This window comes from Zea mays, chromosome 1 (assembly GCF_902167145.1).
Source record: "Zea mays cultivar B73 chromosome 1, Zm-B73-REFERENCE-NAM-5.0, whole genome shotgun sequence".
NCBI lineage: Eukaryota > Viridiplantae > Streptophyta > Magnoliopsida > Poales > Poaceae > Zea > Zea mays.
In genome coordinates, this window is record NC_050096.1 from 33,300,292 (window position 1) to 33,320,580 (window position 20,289).

General features: G+C 47.2%; 1 protein-coding gene and 1 long non-coding RNA gene across 2 annotated transcripts; one reads left to right on the top strand and one right to left on the bottom strand.

The window, feature by feature from the left end:
- Positions 1–8,508: 8,508 nt before the first annotated feature.
- Positions 8,509–12,417, top strand: LOC100284071 (uncharacterized). Its single transcript, NM_001156969.2, has 7 exons — positions 8,509–8,894; positions 9,060–9,245; positions 9,347–9,459; positions 9,541–9,724; positions 9,837–9,934; positions 10,534–10,999; positions 11,787–12,417. The coding sequence occupies exons 1-7, from the start codon at positions 8,709–8,711 to the stop codon at positions 12,114–12,116; spliced, it is 1,563 nt and encodes a 520-aa protein (NP_001150441.2). The 5' UTR covers positions 8,509–8,708; the 3' UTR covers positions 12,117–12,417.
- Positions 12,418–16,435: 4,018 nt separating this feature from the next.
- On the bottom strand, positions 16,436–16,983 carry LOC103633478 (uncharacterized). The gene is made up of 3 exons (XR_002266643.1): positions 16,890–16,983; positions 16,627–16,715; positions 16,436–16,454 (listed from the first exon to the last, which is right to left on the bottom strand). It is a non-coding gene; the product is annotated as an uncharacterized lncRNA (long non-coding RNA).
- Between the last annotated feature and the right edge of the window lie 3,306 nt (positions 16,984–20,289).

A 20,289-nucleotide genomic window follows, 5' to 3' on the forward strand; every position in this document is an offset into this window, starting at 1 on the left:
TATCATCCATCGCTTTGGGGTCCCAAACTCCATCATCACCGACAATAGCACGCAATTCACTGGGGAAAAGTTCATGTACTTTTGCGAAGACCACCACATCCGTGTGGACTGGGTCGCTGTAGCTCACCCAAGGACAAATGGGCAGGTGGAGCGCGCCAATGGCATGATTTTGCAGGGACTAAAACCGAGGATCTACAATGATCTCAACAAGTTTGGCAAGCGGTGGATGAAAGAGCTACCCTCGGTGGTTTGGAGTCTGAGGACAACACCGAGCCGAGCCACGGGTTTCTCGCCGTTTTTTCTAGACTATGGGGCCAAGGCCATCCTACCCACAGACTTGGAATGCGGTTCCCCGAGGACAAAGGCATACGGCGACCAAAACAACCAGACCAGCCGAGAGGATTCATTGGACCAGCTGGAAGAGGCTCGGGACGTAGCCTTACTACACTCGGCATGGTATCAGCAGTCTCTGCGACGCTACCATGCCCGAAGGATTCAGCCCCGAGGCTTCCAGGTGGGAGACTTGGTGCTTCAGCTACGACAAGACGCCCGTGGGAGCCACAAGCTTACTCCTCCCTAGGAAGGGCCGTTCATCATCGCCAAAATTCTGAAGCCCGGGACATACAAGCTAGCCAACGATCGAGGCGAACTCTACAGCAACGCTTGGAACATCGAACAACTACGTCGCTTCTATCCTTAAAATGTTTCAAGTCGTTCATGTATCTCGCTTTCTTTATATGTATAAATAAAGTCTAACCATCAAGGAAGGATCAGCCTTGCCTCGGCAAAGCCAGACCCTCCCTCGGGGGCTAGAAGGGGGGAACCCCCTCTGCGTCAAAATTTTCCTTGGAAAAGTTTTCTACCAAAACAACTTTCGTGCCTTTCGACTATATCGATAACAGAATCCTAAAAACGAGCGAGAGAGACATTGAACGGCAAGGCCGACCGAGCCAAGGGACTCCTACGCCTTCGGGATATGGATACCTCACTCATCACCTTCCGCGAAAAGTAACTCGCGCTCGGATAAGTGATTCTGCTACCGAACAAGCCCTAACGCTCGAAACAAGAGGAAAGAAAACACAACTTTATACTCTGACACTAAAAATGTTTAGGCCTCGGTGGCCGCAAGAAACATACGCATACTTAGAATAAACTGTTCCCCACAGGCTCAGGTGTCGGCAGGGGGAGGAGCAACACCCTTGGCGTCGTTTCCACCCTCGGCGGAATCTGGCCCGGCATCAGACGGCGACACGGGCGGAAGGATCTCCACCTCAAAAGAAGAAGCAAGCGCCGCGCTTGGGCCTTCGGCAACCGCATCAAGCCTTTGGACCCCAGCTAAGGTGACCTCCTCTTCGTCGGGTAAGCAGTAGCCCTCGCTGACCCGCTCCAAATCCACGTCGTAGTGGGAAGCGAGGACGACGAAGGCCCGCCTAACGCCATGGTACAGCGCCCCGCGGAGTCTGTTGCGCACGTGGCCGCCTAAGGCCCGCAGGTGACTCTGGGGGGAGCTGCCCGAGGGGATGTCGTCGAGGCCAAAGGTCCGGCAGAAGGCCGAGATGGCCTCGGACATGGCCATGCGGTCGGCCTCCTTCTGCTCAGCCGCCTGGGCGAGCGCCTTGCAGTTCTTGACGGACTTGTTAAGAGCCGTCTCGAACCCTGAACATAGCCGGGCGATATTTTTCAGACACAAGAAGAATGAAGCTAAAACAAAGTCACAAAGTAGGCAAAACATACCTTCGGCCCGGGCACGCTGCTGTAAGGCCATAGCTTGGGCGTGCCTTTTGACTGTGTCGATAACGGAATCCTAAAGATGAGCGAGAGAGACCTTGAACGGCAAGGTCGATCGAGCCGAGGGACTCCTACGCCTCCGGGATACGGATACCTCACTCATCACCTTTCGCGAAAGGTAGCTCACGCTCGGATAAGTGATTCTGCTACCAACGAACAAGTCCTAATGCTCGAAATAAGAGGAAAGAAACACGACTTTATACTCAAATACCCAAATGTTCAGGCCTCAGCAGCCACAGAAAACGAACACACATACTTAGGATAACTAAGCTACATAGACTTAGACGTCGACAACACCCTCGGCAGTTTTCCCGACCTGCTGCAGATGTCTTAGTACCTAAAGCAATTACATTTTGCTCTCAGGCAAATACCGTTACATTCCCTTACAAACGGGACCCCGACTCCATTCCTGCAGGAATGAACTACCTCCACACCAGAAGGGCTGCGAGGTAACAAACTCCGAGCGGCTCGCCGGCAACCACTGCACCAGCAGCGACAACGACCTCCGCCTCGGGCGGCTAGACAACAGCAGTGATTGCCCCAGGGCAAACGCTACTGTGAAAAGGCCCTCGCTCCCGTCCCCCTACGAGGGGCGAGAACAAGCCGTTAAAGCCAAAGAGCCGGAGGTCCGGCCGCAGGTGGCACTAACGGTCTCGTCGGCGGAGGCAACCCCCTCTGCAGTGGGAAGCCTCACCTATGGCGGACACCACCTCAGCACCAACGACAGCGGCCACCTGCGCACCAACACCGCACCAGCGAATGGCAGCCGCCCCAGCCCGCACAAGGAGGTCCTCACTCCCGTCCTCGCTATGGGAGTGAGGGCAAGACAATCCAGGAACGCGGACACCGCCCCTGCGGCGTACGACGTGTTGTACGACCCCCCGGTGCGACCGACGGCGCAGGAAGGGCCGTGGATGTGACCGGCCTGCGCGCGGCGCGACCGTCGCCCGTGCGGTGGACGGACAACCACACCCCGACCAGGCAGCAGGTGGCAGTTTGCCTCCTCCGTAAGGCTGGTGGACGCCCTTCTCCCCCGAATGCTGGAGGAAGAAGCGGGTCGCCAGCCCATGCGAAAGGCAGGGCCCCAACTCGGCTTGCCCTCCTCCCCAGCACGGATGATGAACATCCTTGAAGCTGAGGGCAGGGGGAGGCCACGACCCGGCTCGCTCTTCCCCACCACAAGGCTGGCGGTCATCATTCTGGGTGACCACTGGCGGGGATCTGCAGTCGGGCTGCATGATGAAAATCCTTGAAACCGAGCGATAACTAAAAGGCGCCAACCCCCACGAGGTCATGCTCCTCCAACAACAACAAGAAGGCAACGCAGGTGCACCCCATTTGGAGGCCCGGAAGGTGGAAAGACGCGATGAATGAGAGAAGTGCGAAGGCATGGCTACTGCCCGGGAGATCGATCCTTTTTAAAGGCAGATCTCCGCACTCGCGCCCCAAAGCATCATAGGCAAAGTCTCCCCCGACGTGCTCAAGGGTTCCCACCCTATGACACGAGGGCTAGGTCCCACATGTCATACAAACTGACCCGAAACGCGAAGATGGCGAACCGCCACACACGAAGCATGCAACCGCACCGCGGTTGTGCACCCTTTCTGCTTCGCTGCAACCGGCGGTCCAACATGGAGGCCTGGGTCCACATGTCATGTAACCGACGCGTCAGTTACCATGTGCAAAGAAACCGCACCACCACTTGCGCCAATGCCGCGTCTTCTCGGGGCTACAGAAACAGTGCAACAACTCGAGGCAGCCCCGCACATGACCCAATAGTGCCAATTAAGTGCGACGGTCACGGGTCAGTCAGCCACGGGAATAGGCACGACAGTTGATATGACCATAGGCGGACCGACAGTAATTGCAGCAACACATGTGCGGAAGCAGCGGTCCAACCACTAGCCAGGCCCTGGTCCCACCTGCGGGCTCGCATCCTCCCCTGAAGCAGCAGGGGAGCCCTCTCCTACAGCATGAAGACGACGCACCCGTGTTCTGTTCCTCGAACGACTCAAGCATGCGCAACAGATACCCCGCGAGTCGCCCGTCCCGTCGCATTAACTCCCTGGTAGGGCACGCGACACCTCTGGCAGGCGAAGCGGGTGCCGTTTCGCCTCCGTCATGATGACCGCCTCAAAGAAAGGTGCGCCACATTGTTTAAATTGATATCCTTTTTCCTTTTTCCTCTCTCTCTCTCTCTTGCCACAGGGATCGGGAAAGGGGATATTTCGAAAGGATCCTTCTCAGCGAAGGAAACGGGCCCCGAGCCCTCCTACTGATCAGGGATTCGAAGGTTGCGCCCTGTGGGGTTCGGCGACCGCCCCAGAGCACTCGGGCTCTGAGCCCTTTACTGATCAGGGGATCGAAGGCTGGCCCCTCGGAAGGGTTCGACAGCCGCCCCAGAGCATGCAGAGTCAGGGATGACCCTAGGTACGTCCGTTACATGGCCGAGGCTCGGGCTACGCTCTCGAGGTACCCTAGGACTATTCCGAGACCAGCGGGAAGGATTTGTAATGGAATCCCACCGAAGGGAGGCACCAAGCCCTCGGACCCTATCAAATGGGTCCGGGTCCAGCAAATCACATGCAGGTACTTTTGGAACGCGCCTCCAGTCCACTAGCCGACCCTTATCGAACAGGGCTCTGGTGTCCGCTCGGATCACCCAATAGCAACTCACTGGAAACACCATGTTCAGTGCCCACCGAGGGTAACATGGCGCGTTACCCCCTCCTCCTTGCGGAAAGGCGACGAAGGGGCGTACAATAAAAGTCGAGACGGTCCTTGATCATCCTCTCGCTCCGTGCAGAGGCTCGGAGGCTGCTCTCGCACCAGGCTACGACCAAATTGTTGACCATGTCGACAAACCAGCTTAAAAACTCGGAGCCTGACCATACACTCGGGCTGCGGCCAGGCCGCATGAGGGAACAACAAGGCCGACCGAGGAATCACAAGAAGAATTAAGACCTCAGAGGAGTCAAACCACTCCTCCGAGGCCTCGGGGGCTACACCCGACGGGTGCGCTCGCGTGCACCCGTCGGAACCGAACATAACCAAAAAAGGCCAGTCCCCTTGCAAAAATCCGGTAGAACCTCCAAGCGAGTGCCTACACTCCCTTTGAGGCTCGGAGGGCTACTGTCGGGTACCATAATTAGGGGTACCCCCAATACTCCTAAGCACGACTGGAAAACATCTTTAAAGCAAACTGCAAAGACTGGCAAGAACAAAAGCCTTGTCTACTAGGGGACACGATCTCGTCTCGTCTGAGCCCAGCCTCGGGCAAGCACAGTAGTCCCGAATGGATTCGCGCCTCGCCCGAGGGTCCCCTCAGGCAGCAGACGCACCCCCGGCTCACCCAAGGCTAAGCTCGGACAAACTTTGTCGTACAGCAACCTCGGACGAATCGCCCTACCACCGACCGTATCACATACGCATTTAATGCGGGGATCGCCTGACACCTCATCCTGACACGCACGCCTCAGTTGGCAAGGTCGAAGTGACCGCAGTCACTTCGCCCTTTCACTGATCGTTCTGACAGGATAACAACACTATTCGCCTCGTTCCGACTACTGTGCCAACCACCAGGGTAAGACTAAGAACAGTAAGTCGCGGCCTCTCCCGAGTTCAGCCTCGGGCACAACAGGGAGCTCCGCCTCGCCCGAACCCAGGCCTCGGCCTCGGGGGAAGGTCTCTGTCTCGCCCGACCCCCGGCCTCGGCCTCAGCCTCGGCCTCGGGGGAAGGTCCCCGTCTCGCCCGACCTCAGTCTCGACCTCAAGAGAAGTCACCGCCTCGCCCGACCTCGGCCTTGGACCGACTACGCAACAGGAGATACATCATTGCCCTACCCCTAGCTAGCCACCCCAGGCTACGAAGGAACAAGACCGGTGTCACATCAAATTACTCCAATAATAGGTAATGATGGTTCCCCGCATGCGTCCATGACGTCGATTGTTCTCAGCTCCCTATGAAAGCAAAGAAACGTCAGCAGGACCCAGGCCGCACCGCCAGCTGCGCTTCTACAGGGCTCAAGCACTTCTCCGCCGGCCACGTTAGCACATAGCTACACCCCCATGTACAGCTGGACCATCTCCTTGTATCTATAAAAGGGGATGTCCAGGGCCTTCCCAGGAGGCAGGCAGAGAGGAAAAAACACAGAGGAGGCTAACTCAGACGGCTCACCTCAAGACTGAACCCTCTCCCTCTCACGATGGTTGTAACCCCTACTACGAGCACCCTGGTGCAAGATAATATAAGCCTGATCCTCCCTCTTGTGTTTCATCTTGCATCAACCCATCTGGGCAGGGACACACAGCGACAAATTCACTAGTCGGTCGAGGGTCCTCGCGGGTCCAAAACACCGACAATTATATTCCAATTAAGTTCTGCTATAGCAGTGTGGAATCCAATTATAAGCTTGCTGATGAATATGAACACATTCTTCACCCATATTAAATGAGGACCCCAAATGATCAAGTGCACTCGAATGTTGTGGTCGACTTGCATTAATTCTTTTAATATAACTTATATGTAGAACTATGAATTGATACCACTTGAGGGAATACCACTTGTTATGATGGTACTACTTGTAGATGCGTTCGTTCTCCATGCTCGCTTCTTCTCTTGGGCTATATTGCTTGCCTTTTCTTGATCAATCATTTGCTTTCTTAAACTAGATACCACTAGTGTCCTTCAGATCACCATCTTGTTTAGCATTCCAAGTCACATGCTCGGTTATCACACTTAGGGAGGCATTCCACCTAGGAAAAAAGTTGACCTCTTTCGAAAGAACCATTCTTGATACTAATTGAAATTTCATCGTTTGTTTGGTCCAATTACTTTTTGATAATTCTCTTTATTCTTTGTATTGACACAATTGGTGTCCTTTTAGACCACCACTTCACAAACCTTATGAGAATGAAAGCTCATGCACTCCACTAACTATGCTTGCACCTAGCTTAGGCACTTGTGGCGAAGTCGACCAAAGGATGTATGATCCTTACATACATCCTTATTTGAGTCCTTTTGTTTATTATTTTAAGTACTTTTATTTCTAATATTTGATCTTCAATCATTTCTCGAACTTAAACACTATCTTCATCATATTTGATCTTGTTCTTCAAATTGGAGTACCACATGTGTGATGCCAAATACATTCCACAATCGAACTGTTTTAACTTATCATGCTTCTAGATCAATTCAAAATTAAACTTAGGAATCTCAACCACTTGTAATCATTTATCCAACTTGAGAGCCATTCAATCAAAGTGACCTACGATATTTGAAACATTAGTCACTTGTTGATAGTTCTATACATTTCAAAGAAAATTCATATCTCATAATGTACTGATCCTTGACCACATTTTTAGTGGAGATATGACTCAATAAGTCTACTAGCATTTTTAAAAATATGAGCTTCATTTGACTTCATATAAACTACCAACAATCACATCTTCGCTAACTATTACATGTTGAAAACTACCGCACTTGTGTTGACAAGATTCACTTTACCAAGAAGTTACACTCATTCAATACTCATGAAAATGTGCAAAACATTTACTACAATAAGTGTAGAGCATGAAAAATATTTTCAAGCCAATACAACTCAATTTGATGACTCAGACGTGGCTATACTCACTCAGATTTTGCTATATGGACATATTTCAATATATTAAGTTATTCTTCTTCACATTGGATCAAACTTGGAATCAACTTGTTTGAATACTTCCAAAAGACATCTATCCGTTAAATCGTACTTCATTACAAAGCAGAGTTGAAGTGGAAAACATGAATGTGGTGTGCTGACTTCGCGATAAAGCAAAGGCAGAAATGAGCAGAACGAAGTTAACTTGTGGTAGGCACGAAGCTTGGTCTCGAAGACTCATCTCACAAAGTTAGTAAGATTGAACTAAGACACGATGTCAGCTATGTAACGACCAAACTGTCCTCGGATGTAAGTAAGGTCCTAAGTATTTGTTGCGATCATTTTGGGATATAATAAAGATTGTATTAGGAAAAATAAGGAGCTAGAACATCCTCTATAAATACCCCTAGGATGTATTTTCTTGGACATGAAATATTTATTCGATGTAGTTAAATCTACTTTTGATGCTAATAGAAGGTGCGGATAACTCTTTGAAGGCCATCCAAACTGATGATCTATATCTCTTATGTACCACAAAAAGTGCACTTTAGTGCCATTATTTTAATTCTACAATCTTCTTTATGCAAGAGAATTTTACCCCCTTCTATCTTCTTGCTCCCAAACACGACCTAGATGTGTCAGGCCGAGTATGAGCTTGTTTGTGGCCCAACCACGCCTTAGGGATATTGTATTTTTATGGATCTACAAATAGTCAAGCATCAACCTTTAAGAAATCTACTAACTAGGACCCGTTAAATTTGTTCCACTAACTTGTACGTACACTGCCAGCGCCCATATTTTCCTATTTGCAATACATTCCACTAATAACACATGTTGGCATGCTCCATTCCACTCCGTTCCGTACTGATTTGCCGTAAACACAGAGCACACATGTTGAAAAGAAAACGAAAAGCACAGGAAGACTCACCTTTTGTTTTGTTTTATATATGCGCTCCCCGTCTACTTGCATCCAAAAGAACTCCTGGGAAAGAAACAGAGATAAGGAGAAAGACGGGTTTCTTTTATCGTCGCCTGTCGGACGTGCTCTGCTGCAGAGTCTTGCTTCACCCGTCCGGCACCTCACTCTCTGGCCTGCTGTATATATCCACCTCCCTCCGGCCTCCATTTCTTCTCGACTTGAACACGGCCAGCGTCTCATCGGCTGGGCGTGGTCTACACTGCACGCACACTTACCACCAGCCACCGCAAGTGAATCACTAGCCGGAAGACAGGCCAACCCCACTGCTAGTGCTAGGAATCTAGGAGCGAGAACGAGAGACCATGTCCTCAGAGGCCAGCAGCGTCGTCGTCGCCGACGAGAATGGAGCGGCGGAGACGGTCGGCGTCGGGCGGTACGTGGAAATGGAGAAGGACCAAGAGTCGAGCGCAGCCAAGTCGCGGCTCTCCGGCCTGCTCTGGCACGGCGGCTCCGCCTACGACGCTTGGTTCAGCTGCGCGTCCAACCAGGTGAATGCATGAGCTCGCCGCCGTTTCCTTGTCCCGTGACGAGCTACGTGTGCGCAGTGGCTCCCGCTCTAGCTAGCTGCCTGCTGTAGCAGAGAGTCTCTAGGCCAGGCTCGTTCTCACCTTTGTTGTGCATTATTGTGCCTGTGTGATGTGTGTGTTCATCAGGTGGCTCAGGTGCTCCTGACCCTGCCCTACTCGTTCTCGCAACTGGGGATGCTGAGCGGCATACTGTTCCAGCTCCTGTACGGGCTGATGGGCAGCTGGACGGCGTACCTCATCAGCGTTCTCTACGTGGAGTACCGGGCCAGGAAGGAGAGGGAGAAGGCGGACTTCAGGAACCATGTCATCCAGGTTCTGAGATTTTCTGAACCGCGCGCGCGTGTGCACATTTTCTAGTCGAGCGATGAGTCAACGACTTGTCCTGACGAACCGCATCTGCACTGCGCCTGCAGTGGTTCGAGGTGCTGGACGGGCTGCTCGGGAGGCACTGGAGGAACGTCGGCCTGGCCTTCAACTGCACGTTCCTGCTCTTCGGCTCGGTCATCCAGCTCATCGCATGCGCAAGGTAAGGTTGCTTGCTTGCTCGCTCGCATGGTTCGCCGGCTAACTGTGTGCCGCGTAAGCGTACATATATACTACCAAACAGCAACATCTACTACATCAACGACAAGCTGGACAAGCGGACGTGGACGTACATCTTCGGCGCCTGCTGCGCCACGACGGTGTTCATCCCGTCGTTCCACAACTACCGGATCTGGTCGTTCCTGGGCCTCGTCATGACCACCTACACGGCGTGGTACCTCGCCGTCGCGTCCCTCATCCATGGCCAGGTACGCAAGCGTAGCGTTGAAGCATAATATGCATTCTGTGGGCCTGTGGCCTGTGGCCTGTGGGTGACCGGCCGAGACGATGTGTGTGCTTCTGCTGCTCTACTTGTTGCAGGTTGATGGCGTGAAGCACTCCGGGCCGACCAAGATGGTGCTCTACTTCACCGGGGCCACAAACATTCTCTACACTTTCGGAGGGCACGCTGTTACCGTGTAAGGAGACAAAACACCTTTCTTTCTTTTTTATATATGCATGGTCCCCGGAACAAAGAAGAAGAAATAACGCATCACAACTGGGACCAACGAAAGCATTGGCTACCATACATTTTGCTTGCTTCGTCTGGCCATTCCATACAGTTTTTGCTCCTTGGCGCCATACCCGTGCACAAGGTCTTTTCCGGCCTTCAATATATCTCCCGTCCCGTCGTCTCCGTCTCACTCTCACAGGGCACGGCAGGCCTATCTATCTCCTTTGATGAGTTTGCTTGTACAGTCAAAGGAGCCACTCCGACTACTGGCTAGTAGGAGAGCGTGCATTGCTGCTTTACGTCTACAGAGCTCCTGCGCTTTTGCGCTTGCAACCATGGAGCCCTGACTCCTGAGCCAGCCTGGCCTGGTAGATGCCGATACGATACCCCCTCTGCAGATGCACAAGCAAGCATGCATGGCACGGACGTCCAAGTCTCTGCGTGCACGAAAAGAGAAAACGCAAATCAAAGCAGTACTAGCAATTAATTGAAAGGTGACTGGACTGAACGAACAGCATCAACAGTAATTAGTAATGGTTTGCACGCATATATATATACACGCAGGGAGATCATGCACGCGATGTGGCGGCCGCAGAAGTTCAAGGCGATCTACCTGATGGCGACGCTGTACGTGCTGACGCTGACGCTGCCGTCGGCGGCCAGCGTGTACTGGGCGTTCGGCGACCAGCTGCTGACCCGCTCCAACGCGCTGGCGCTGCTCCCGCGCACGGCGTTCCGCGACGCCGCCGTCGTGCTCATGCTCGCCCACCAGTTCATCACCTTCGGCTTCGCCTGCACGCCGCTCTACTTCGTCTGGGAGAAGCTCGTCGGCCTGCACGACTGCCGCAGCCTCTGCAGGCGCGCCGCCGCGCGCCTCCCCGTCGTCGTCCCCATCTGGTTCCTCGCCATCATCTTCCCCTTCTTCGGGCCCATCAACTCCGCCGTCGGCTCCCTCCTCGTCAGCTTCACCGTCTACATCATCCCGGCGCTGGCGCACATGATCACGTTCCGGTCCGCAACAGCCCGTGAGGTAGTATATTTTATTACTCCCATGCATGCACTACTTTTATTAATACGTTTTATTACCCAATGCTTTTTTTTTACTTCATCGATGAAAGCTACCTAGCTACCTAGGTCGTATATGCCACTGTGCACAGCAGCCTAAATCATTCAACAAGGCCAACAAGGCAAAATGTCGCTAGCAGCCATGATTATTAGAGCGCTGAAATTATTAGGGACCTAAACGCTGTCCCTGAAAAGGCTGTTCGTACTGATCGCTGAAAGTCTGAATCATATAAGACAAAACACAGCGGCAGTGCCAAACTGTCTTTTTTTTCGTGGTGCGGTGTGTACTACTACGTACTATAGCAAGAAAGAAGAGAAAGGTTGGCGCAAAGCGTGGAGACAAACCGAAAGAACCCTAGAACCAGAACAAAGATGCTTTATCTGCAGGAAATATTTGTACCGCACCGCCGCACGGCATGTCTAGTCTCCGAGTACCACAGAAATTCGGACGACGACCACCGAGACAAAGCGTCCGAAATAAAGGACTGCGAACAGCATGCGTTTGTACTCTTCATAGAAAGGAGGAACAAACAAACATGAAACATGCGTACAGTAGCTAATAAGCATACAGGTGATACAGTATCAAATGCTCTTAACAATGTTTGAGTTTGTTGGCGTGCCTTTAACAAAAACGTTTGAGTTTTGTTGGCATGATCTGGATAACCAAATGCTCTTCTTAACATTTTTTTGAGTTTGTTGGCATGCTCTGAATAACTAATAAGCTTTTGATTTGACCCCCGCGCGCGGTGCAGAACGCGATGGAGCCGCCGCCGCGGCTGCTGGGGCGTTGGACGGGCGCGTACATGATCAACGCGTTCGTGGTGGCGTGGGTGCTGGTGGTCGGCTTCGGCTTCGGCGGCTGGGCGAGCATGACAAACTTCGTCCGCCAGATCGACACCTTCGGCCTCTTCACCAAGTGCTACCAGTGCCCGCCGCCACCGCCCCTGCCGTTCCCCGGCGGCGGCCTCGGCAACATCACGATGCCATTCAACGGCGACGGGCTCCCTCCTACCCCGGCTCCTTCGCCGGCGCATTACTTCTTCCGCCACCACCGGCATCACAGCCACCACCGCGGGCTCTGATGAGAGACGATGAAATGAACCCGGCTTACCACCAGTAGTGCGTGCGTGGCACACTGCTGCTTTAGTTTGAGCTGATCCCTTAGTTAAGTCTAGCTTAATTAGCACCTGCATGCAGCATCTTCGTTCTCTCCTCTAGCTTGCTGGTGTCGAACGCATGCTTTCCCGGTTTCAGTGACTTTAGAGACCCTGCCTGAGCCTGACACGAGGGGAGTATCACTGTATCAGTACTAGCATGCAGTCTCTTGTGTTCCGGGCTGTGTCCTGGCGTGGAGCTCAAAGAAGGGGAATCCATTTCTACAGCCGCATAGAGCTCGTCACCTTTGCAGTCTGGTCTGGCAGTATTCCACCACTCAGTGCTGTATCATTGGCAGCACCTCGGCGCTGGTGCATGCGCTCACGAGTCACTCAGGGCTCGCCAAGTAGAACTCTGGATGCACGATGCAGGATCTCTTTGCCCCATCTCTCGGTCGCCGTGAACTGTGTATTGGCATTGCCAATATATACAGTTCACAGTTCTATTTCACAGCTTTACAGGCTACTCAAAGAGAGTGACACTATCATTAAACGTTCTCAGAGTACTGAATATTCACGTGAAGAAACTCTGAGAAAAAACCCAGAACAAGTTCGGATTTTGCGCAAGGAACTGTGGTTTTTTTTTTTTTGCACGCATGCAACAGCTCTGTTTATGAACATTTTGCCTTAAAATCAAGACGGTGCACTAGCATTTTTTTTGTGCTAGCTCCTCGATCGCCCCGTCGAGGTGGTTGGCACCGGCGGCAGCGCGTACTGGATTGTATTGCAAAACGATGGTAGCACATTTTTGGGCCAAATACGAACAAACCTAGAGCCTATATGATCTACATGATCTCTCTACGTGTTGCGGATAGTTCAACGTCCTACCGTTAACGGTCCACCAACCCGCAGACCCGGTAGGACGTTGAACTATCCGCAACACGTAGAGAGCTCTTGGATAACATATATCCAACCTCTCGAGAAGGACTCCATTTGAAAGAATTGACTCTAGAATTGTTTAAAGATTCACAGGTCTCTTAAAACTCCTCAAGTCGATGTAGCAGAAAATAGAGAAAGAAGAAGGGTTGGAATAGATCTAAAGTTGAAACATGAAAAATTATATGACTAAAATAAAGGTAAATAGATTTGTTTGATTGGATTGAGTTGGTCACCTGTTTTGATTCCTAAAGAGTAGCAAAACAAGGCAGCACAATTAGAAATGCAAGACATTTTCCTTTAAAATTCATTTTTATTTCAAAAGATAAATTGATGGGAGAAGTTTAAATATAATTAAGATTAAAAAGAACAATATATACAAACACATTCACTAGAAGTAATTACAATTTGTCCTCCTTGTATTGTCTATTTCTTATTACAAATATATACAGTAATACTTTCGGGAGTACAATAAGTGATCCGAAGGTGAAAATCAACACAACTTCAAACACAGATCGATTTGACGTGTAATGAGTATGTCATCCTGTGTGACTGTGTATGAATACTGTTCACATATTTATAGAGACAACCCGATATACAAATTTAGGTGAAATTACAATTATAGCATTTAATCATTTACAATTAACTACGAAAACTACTAGGGATAATTGTCATTTCTTCCGAAGCGTTAGCAGATATGCCTATCTCCTTTGTCTTTTCGAGTTAGCTGCTTCGACTTCAGTGATGTGCTTCGTCTGAGTGCTCAAGCCGAAGCTTCGTCCAACTCTCTTTTACCTGTGTTGACATCCTTCGGCAAACATAGGTTAATTATTCCTAAAGCAGGTTATAAAACCGTTAGTGTCAGCTAGTTTCGAGGATCTTCGGCAAAGGTATTCCCCCAATAGATTATGAATGTCTCAATCAGTCGTACACCGTTATATTTATAGAGGGAGGTCTGTACCCTTTCTTAGGTGAAGTCCAACAAAATCCCACAAGAAACCTGGATAATCTCGCAAGAAACCAAGACTCCAGCCTGAACTGATATAATTTCACACTATTTGGGCTAAATGCCGACCGTCCGGGGCATGGATCATCCGCTAACACGTCGGATCGTCTGGGACATGGACTGTCCGAGCTACTATGTCAGAATGTCTGTGTGGTACCAGTGCTGCAAAATTAGGTGTTTAACAGATGTCACGTCCTTTTGGTGGAGGTCATGAACCAAAAACACTTGTACCATCAACATCTTTTGAGAAATAACAGATTTTACAAGTCGCCTTGCTCCTTAAATAAGAACTTAGCTCAAGTCATTGGCTCTTTCCTTTAAACCAAACAACATAGTCATTTAACAAAACTCCAACGCATAAAGATCGTTTTGGATACATCTTCGACCATGACTATCTGATCAATATGTTAAAATACAAAGAATTGTGGTGTCCAATATCCTGAATAATCACATGGACTATATATGTAATACAAATTAATTGTGGTACCTTCCACACTTGAGTAGGACAAAACATCAGCGGCGAGTGGACATGTGAAAAGTCTTGGGTGGCTTGCCAGCTCTAAAGTAACTGTAGGCTCCCTCCTTCCCGACGGGGTCTCTCCAGGAAAGCAGTCGTGTGCATAATTTAAAATCCAACAAGAAAAATATAATTATAAAAAGTGATGGTGAAAAAACTAGCATGATTTATCTTAGTTGTACTCTGCGTCTTACAATTGCTTCAAAGTTGTCAATAAGTTTATCTGTTGTAAACTCAATTGATATCTCCTTCTTAATATAGGTTATTAAGATCTCTTAAGTGTTAGAAATATGCCCTAGAGATAATCATAGAGATGAGCATATTTCTTTGTATCCATGATATATATATTGCTAAATTGAATATCCATGAAAGACACCTTGTATTGATTAGCAATTATGTGAATTGTTTGTGAGATTCTTTACTTATATGGTTACTAGGTCAGTGCCCGTGCGTTGCAACGGAAACATATAATACCTCGATAACTTTTATATATATATATATATATATATATATATATATATATAAATGTGTGTTATACTGTTATAAGTTGGAGAACGACATCCACGAGCCGTCTGGGATGACGTCGAAGAGAAACTCAGGCCTGTGACGCACGAGAGGCCGCCCATTTGTGAGACACTTGAGAAGGGCAAGGTAGTCTCATGAAGGGAGCAAGGTCTAGGGGACAACGGTGGAGTGGCGGCGCATGGTCACGGGGTGGAGGCCTTGACGACAATGGTGTGCGGTCGAGAAGGTGCGCGTGGGAGCCGTCAGAGGGACGGCGCAGCGGCTGGCAGAGCCACGTCGGGGCCGGTGCCTGACGTAGCTCCGCCTGCCGTAGGAGGAGGGAGGGAGAGGCTTTAATCAGTACCAGCATCTACTGCTTGTACAATGTTTTGTCTCTATGGATTGCAGCTGCAACAGTCCGAACATATGGCTTTAATCTGAAGCGAACAACCTATCTTGGCTGGGAGCATCGACATCGCGCCTTGATGGCGGTAGCAGCGGGCATAGGGGTCATCGTAGGAGAAATGGCGGGGGCATAGCCTTGCCCCTATGGACGCACCCCTTCCACGCTTAATAGTATAGTAATGCTTAATAGTAGGGATTACCATGTTATCATTTTTTTAAAATCAAAAGGGTGGAGGGCGAATGCGATTACGTCCTATATATATATATATATATATAACCCGAGTGACCTCTCCAAATTAAGCATTCCTCCGTACTTCCTACCTTTGTTGTGTTCTTCACTTCTTCTCGACCCTTGGGATCTGTAATTCGACCGGTTAGGTAACACGGCGACATTCTGGGCGCAAGATGCTTGAGCCAAGCCATAGCAGAGACGTCACTCCAAACAAATTGGATTCAATGGATTTCATGAATCAGGTCCAAGAACATTCGACCTTCACCTAATTTGGAGAAACTTTTAAATTCAAAAAATCTCCAAGTATTTTTTTCAGTCTATTACATTATCATTATCATTTATGCTTATACGCATTCTATAGAGCCACCCATACGGTGGAAAGGTTACTGCAATACAGGCAGTCCAAGGAATCTATACAAATACAACTTCTGGTACAACGGGGTAATACTAATGCATAGTTACACTACAATAGCAGAACTGCAGATTCCTGAAGACACTCAGGCGTTCAATCCACAGTCTCAGGAGAAGATGTAGACCTCCTCAAACGATTTCCTACCAAAAATACACGCATTAGTCTAGCTGATCAATGGATTGTACGTACATTTGTTAGGGGGTAAGGATACAGAGACTCACGATTTTTTTCCGGTAAATGTTGGGCTGTAGTTGTAAATTAAGTTATCCAGCACTTTGTCGGCAGGAGGCCTGTTTGGAGACTTGTGTGCTTGGCTGTTCCACGACACGGAAAGGGTGAGCTAGGTAAGCATGAACTCCATTTTTCTTTCACCACTCTTGCAAGTTTCATCAAACCAAGGTCCTTTCTTGCATATGCTTAAACCAACATGAAGTACTGCCAACTTGAATTGTATAATAATAGAAGTTAAAGCCTACAACAACAAACCTGATAAAATGATTGGCAAAATGTTGAGTAACCTGTATTGCATCTTCGCTGTGTGGGATCATTGGTTTCCTCCACTCAAAAATGGCTTTCTGCATCAAATGAGGATAGTTTTATTGTGGCATAAAGCCACTTGTATTTGGTGAGTAGCTACAATTTGATATATTGTGAATATAATCTAGGAATAAATACAGTGCACAAGAGAAAAGGAAGAACCAATAAGAACACTAAATGTGGAACTCCTGTAACAGCTACAACTAAATTACCTCAGGATGCCATTGCGTGCAAGTGATTGGATAATTATTGGCTTGTACAGTTGAGACATAGACCTGATTTGATCAATATAGTTATTGTTTTCCGAACCATGTGGAAGCTAATGCACATACAATTCAGAGTTTCTACAAACCTGCATTTGCAAACAGTATATAAAAAAGTCCATTCATTTTAAAATGTTGACCTCTTAATCTTTTCTGAAGTTTGTTGTTGAAGTAGAACACGGTAGTGGTAGTACTATTAGTATCTTCTGCACAGAATGACACATGATTTAATTTCTACAAAATGATTGCACTTATTCATGTTTAGGAGTACAGACAACTACTTGTGATTCTTTAGTACAAAGGGAAATGAATTCACATTCTTTGAGCCAGGTTATTGTAGCCTACAAATTCTATTGGAAAAAGAATTCTCAAACTTGGTAATCATAGGGCAGCGAGCACTGAGCAGGGGGAAAAGGTTTCTAGATGGATAAACATGTTTTTTGGTAGCTAAGATGTTCATCAACTATGATGACTATTTAAGTTGTCATTGCTAATCTTGAGTTTTATCCTTCAAAACTATGTTTTTCTAAGGCAGTTGTTTATGCATCAATCTGCGGTATAGACCAGTGCTGGGAAAATAGCCGAACGAAGATGGTCATATCATCTCTAAAGGGCTAGGAAGAAAGTGGAGTTATCGAGGTACAACAGCATCATTTGTGTCGGCATCAGCACTATCATCTTCATCATGTCCACCTCTGAAAAGTTTTCTAGCAGTTTACTTGGCGGGGAATTTGCGAGTCCTGGACGTAAGTTGTTTTTAGGACACATATTTAGTATCTCACACAATATGGGATTAAGAGAAAACAATCCTTCATGACATTCATTATATACCTTAGCAACTTCAAGCACAATACGACCAAGATCCGAATGCTTCCTGAGATAATGTCGAACCTCATGTGCTCCATCAAAGTATGAGTTGTTTGTTAACCCAGTAATCTGCCAAGGTAACATTAGTACGCATAAAAAATTAGTAAACCAGATTTTTTAAAGCTGGCTAATAAAATCAGCGGCAGGCAGATGTTTACTACAGTTCTACTTGTGCGAGATTGTATAACATTATAACGTATAAATACACATGAGATATAACACAGTACTGGTACAGATTTGCAACAAAATCACTGAACAGTGAACATATAAATTGGTCAGTTTGACAGGACTATCTATTGGGAAATTGCTATGAAAAAGAGAGCTATTATTTTCTACCAGTATAATCCTATAAAGTGCAAATTTAAACCAAAGGGTAAACTAAAGTAACAAGCATACCCTGGCAAACAGATCTTCCCTCATACATGGTACCAAGTACTTCCAAGGCCGGATATCTAAAGTTCGGACAACACAATAATTTGTTAACACACGGGTACTCTTTAACTTCACAGAAGTTAAGTTTGGGTGCACAAGGAATCTAGCTACAACTTCAACTAAGAACTCATATGTGCTAAATACACGATCAATTGGTTTCTTAGTATCGTTACAACAGAAGTTCTCTCCTTTGGCAGCTTAGAAGTTAAGCTATAGTCATCATGGCTAACAACCAGCTTGTAATCAGGATATGGCTGATAAGAATACCAAAATGTAATTAAAAATTGTAAGCAATTATCTTAAGAAAGAATATTGAAACAGAACTCATGGGACAAACACTCACGGTTACTTCACAACAAGGAACAACAATTAAAAAGTGCTCATTCACTACATTGTGCCTAGCATGCCATGGCATGAAGTCAACAATTTACTCTTTAATTGAAGCATACATCGTGCCACAATAGTAGATTAGAAGACAAGATAAACGAAAAAGTAACTTGTTTGGTAAATTTAACTGTTTGTTGGCAATCAGTTGTCACCTTTTATATTTATAGAGTGGCTAGTCTCTCCTTGTGTAATGGAAAGTCAAGCCATACAAATGTATACTAATTAATGGTGAACCTGCTGTTCTGGGGAACAGTTTTCAGATCAAATACCTCATACTCATGTTGAAGCTTACAGTGTCTAGGATCACTTTTTGGATCTTCCTGAAATTTGTGAGTAGTAGGGTTGTGAACATTTGTATCTTCTATCTTGAAGTCTTCCACCCCATAAACATCAAAAGGGACTACACTCTCAGGTAAAGGACATATGTAACTATCTTTTAGAATTGAAGAATATATCTGGAGATCAGAACAAGTTATAGCAAAAGATAATGCTATGCACACACTAATTAATTGTTTCATTTTATGTAAACAAACAAAATACTGAATGTGGGCAAGGCAGAAAAGAACCATATATATATAATGCAAATATCACATTTTATGTTAAATATTAGCACCACATAAGACAACCGGTCACTATGGTATGGACAATATCAAATTGCCCACGAATTAAATTAAATTAAATATTCAATTATACAAGTGTGGATTTATTAGATTGCTCATTTCATCCATAGACAGAATATAAATCCTGCAGCACAATGAAACACAAAATAAAAGATAAGAAATGTTATCCCTCTGCCCAAGATGCAAGCTAATAGCCACAACATTGATAAAAAAAGGATATTAGTGAAGGGTATACATGACAAAAGAGTTAGCAGAAATATTTATAGAAAGTACTATTAAGACACAAATTTACTAAAATAACAGCTTACAAGAAATAGGATTGCTTATTCAGGAAGCGCATATGTACCATTAAGGATTTATCTCCCCTGTTTTTTCCAATATATCACTAAAGTGGCAAACTGACATACCATAAAAAGAACCAACATTGTGTGGCATAATTAAAATCATGTGGCATCGTATGGCACCTAGGGTATGCCTCAGCGCTGCTTGCTCCCAAGAAAACATACTTTAAATCCTTGCACACAATATTATATTGTTTGATAGATTTTGTGCTAGTAAGAGACAATAGAGAAAGAATTAAATGTTAAGCTATTTAAGTGTAGAGGAGAAACAGATAGAAAAAGACATCGGCACACAAAGTAAAATGTAAAAAACACACCTCAAAGCAGGAGAATCATTGGGAGCAGAAGATTCTACTTCATCCTATTGGTCAGTACTACGCTTATTCCTTGCTCCCTGCTAGTCAGTACTACGCTTATTCCTTGCTCCCTGTGACTGACCATCAAACAAAGTGCATGTTTCTCGGGTCTCTTGTGGAATTCAGCTCTAGCACGCTGCCAGACTGAAATATAAGATCATAATCTTGTCAAATACACCACAAATCAAATGAGCCAATTGAAAATTTTGAAACAATAAATTGAGTCGAGCTTCAAAATTATACCACCAACTCATGGTATGCTACATAGTATTGTGGATATCTTGCATGTGGTCCCCCAAACACATCTTGTAACATGAAGACAAAACACCATCAGAAACCATCAGTT

Excerpts from the sequence above, each read along its gene's own strand:
- LOC100284071 (NM_001156969.2), top strand. The coding sequence starts at position 8,709 with ATGTCCTCAGAGGCCAGCAGCGTCGTCGTCGCCGACGAGAATGGAGCG. Across the intron at positions 8,895-9,059 it reads TCAGCTGCGCGTCCAACCAG|GTGGCTCAGGTGCTCCTGAC; the intron begins GTGAATGCATGA and ends TGTGTTCATCAG. Across the intron at positions 9,935-10,533 it reads GGAGGGCACGCTGTTACCGT|GGAGATCATGCACGCGATGT; the intron begins GTAAGGAGACAA and ends ATATACACGCAG.